At 63.8% G+C, this 2,820-nt stretch overlaps 1 protein-coding gene across 3 annotated transcripts in view; it reads left to right on the forward strand.

Moving 5' to 3' along the window:
• Positions 1–2,198, forward strand: part of STRIP1 (striatin interacting protein 1) — a 17,063-nt gene extending 14,865 nt beyond the window's left edge. For all 3 annotated transcript variants that reach the window (XM_017821459.1, XM_017821457.1, XM_017821458.1), the window contains exons 20-21: positions 223–427; positions 1,462–2,198. In XM_017821459.1, coding sequence (XP_017676948.1) covers positions 223–427; positions 1,462–1,709 — 453 coding nt within the window. In that variant the 3' untranslated portion in view covers positions 1,710–2,198. The remainder of the gene's footprint in view (positions 1–222; positions 428–1,461) is intronic.
• Positions 2,199–2,820: the final 622 nt, after the last annotated feature.

Raw genomic sequence — 2,820 nt, forward strand, 5'->3', positions numbered from 1 at the left:
GTCCCTGTCCCACCCCATCCCACACCACCCCTGTCCCACCTGTCCCTGTCCCACCCCATCCGTGTCCCACCCATCCCTGTCCCACCCATCTCTGTCCCACCCCATCCCACTCCACCCCATCCCACCCCACTGAATCCCCACCCCATCCCTGTCCCTCCATCCCACTCCACCCCATCCCTGTCCCCCCACCCCACCCTGTCCCCCCGTCCGTGTCCCCCACAGATGCTGGTGGTGTTCAAGTCGGCTCCGATCCTGAAGCGGGCCCTGAAGGTCAAGCAGGCCATGCTGCAGCTCTACGTGCTCAAGCTGCTCAAGGTGCAGACCAAGTACCTGGGGCGCCAGTGGAGGAAGAGCAACATGAAAACCATGTCGGCCATCTACCAGAAGGTTCGGCACCGCCTCAACGACGACTGGGCCTACGGCAACGGTACCTCCCGCCCGCCCGCGGCATTCCCAGGGCATTCCTGCGGCATTCCCGCGGCATTCCCAGGGCATTCCTGCAGCATTCCCAGGGCATTCCCACGGCATTCCCACGGCGTTCCCACAGCATTCCCAGGGCATTCCCATGGCATTCCCACGGCATTCCCACGGCATTCCCGTGGCATTCCCGTGGCATTTCCATGGCATTCCCAGTGCATTCCCAGGGCATTCCCAGGGCATTCCCGCGGCGTTCCCGCGGCGTTCCCACGGCATTCCCGCAGCATTCCCATGGCGTTCCCACAGCATTCCCACTGCAGGGGCTGCTCCGGGGCTCGTGCGCATGGGGTGGGGTGACCTTGACCAGTTGACCTTGACCAGTTGACCTTGACTGGGTGCCCACAAAGCTGCTCTTCCCAGCCTTTCCCAGTTCTTCCCAGCCCTTCCCAGCTCTTTCCCAGCATTTTCCCGGCCCTTCCCAGCTCTTTCCCAGCCCTTCCTAGCCCTTCCCAGCTCAGTCAGGCCCATTCCAGCTGAGCCAAACCCAATCCAGCTCAGTCAGGCCCAGTCCAGCTGAGCCAAACCCAATCCAGCTCAGTCAGGCCCAGTCCAGCTGAGCCAAACCCAATCCAGCTCAGTCAGGCCCAGTCCAGCTGAGCCAAACCCAATCCAGCTCAGTCAGGCCCAGTCCAGCTGAGCCAAACCCAATCCAGAGGTCTGGGATGCAGGAGGGATTCCAGGTGGAGGCTTTGCAGGGCTCGGGGCTGTGCCAGATCTTGGGGCTCCCTTTGGCTGAAGAGCTTGGGTTTTGCCCTAAATCAGGCTGGAACAGCAGGTTCAGTGCCCCCCCCATCAGGGTTTAGGAGCTGGGCTGAGGTGACATCCCATTTTTTTGGGACTGTTTTTGGCCCAAGGGGTCCAAACCAACAGCGTCTCCTGTTGTTGATGTGGTGGGCTGTGTCTGCCCTGGTGGGGACCCACAGCCCCCTTTCCTTTCCCGGGGGCTTTGGGCTCCTCCCTGAGCTGTTTTCTCTCTCCTGCCAGACCTGGATGCCCGTCCCTGGGACTTCCAGGCCGAGGAATGTGCCCTCCGTGCCAGCATCGAGCGCTTCAACGCGCGGCGCTACGACCGCGCCCACGGCAACCCCGAGTTCGTGCCCGTGGACAACTGCCTGCAGAGCGTGCTGGGCCAGCGCGTGGAGCTGCCCGAGGACTTCCAGGTCAACTACGACCTGTGGCTGGAGAGGGAGGTCTTCTCCAGGCCCATCTCCTGGGAGGAGCTGCTGCAGTGACGGGACATGGACATGGGGCGGGGAGCGGGTCTGGGGGGCCTGGGGGTGTGTCTGGAGACCTGGGGGGGTTGGGAAGAGGGTGGAGCTGGGGGGTCCTTGCCGAGGTGCCATCCTGCCCCTCTGCCCCGTTCCAGGCTCATCCCGCAGCTGAGGGTGGGGGGCTCTGGTGCCCTGGGGGGTTCCCGTTGGGTGAGGGGGTCTGTGCCCACCCCGGGGTAGATCCCCCCACCCCAAAGGCAGTGCCCCCCCGGGATCTGCCCATCCCTGGGCAGGGATGTGCCCCCCCCGGGCAGATTGACCCCCCTGGGGCTGTGCCCACCCCTGAGGTTGCTTTCAGGGCCACCTCCCTCCCGGTGCCCTCTGCAGCCCAAACGGGGGGGACAGTGTGGGAGGGGGTCCCTTGTGTGGGGTGAGAGGCTAGCCCTGCCCAGCCCTTCCTGGGGGGCCCTGGGGGGCCAGGGGGGGTGAGCTGTATATAAATTATATATATTTGGTGATATCTCTGCCCTGAGTGTGCCCAGGCTCTGTCTGTGTCCCCACCCCGAGCTGGGAGGGGGGTCCTCATCTGCCCTTGTCCCTGTCACCCCTCACGTCCCACAGGGGTCCTGGCCTGTCCCCAGAAGGTTTAATGTTCCCCTTGCCCCCCCTCTGTTGGTTTGGGGGGTTGGTGGCCTCGAGGGTGGCAGGTCCCCCCCGTCCCATTCCCTGAGCCCTCCCCAGCTCTGTCCTGGGATTTCTGGCACCGTCCTGGTGTTCCCACTGGGATTGTCTCTGCTCCCAGACACCAAACCCAGCCTCCCCAAAGCACGGCCTTGCCAGAGCTCAGCCTTGCACCTTGCTGGACCTCAGTTTCCCGGGCACAGGGGCATCTCCCAGGGATGGAATCCTGAGGGATTCACCCTGGTTTGAGGGAGGGAAGCTGGGATAGCCCCAATTCCCACCCCATCCCTGTGGGATGGCTCAGGGCTGAGCCTGTGGAGCTCCAGGAGTGAATCCAGCCCTGATGGAGACAGCAAAGCCCATTCCCAGAGCCGACCCACGATCCCGGTGGGAATCTCCCCCCTCACCCCTGCCAGACTCTCTAGCAGTGCCAGAGCCAGAAATAACTTAT

Source organism: Lepidothrix coronata, unplaced genomic scaffold, assembly GCF_001604755.1.
Source record: "Lepidothrix coronata isolate B3197 unplaced genomic scaffold, Lepidothrix_coronata-1.0 Scaffold90, whole genome shotgun sequence".
Classification (NCBI taxonomy): domain Eukaryota; kingdom Metazoa; phylum Chordata; class Aves; order Passeriformes; family Pipridae; genus Lepidothrix; species Lepidothrix coronata.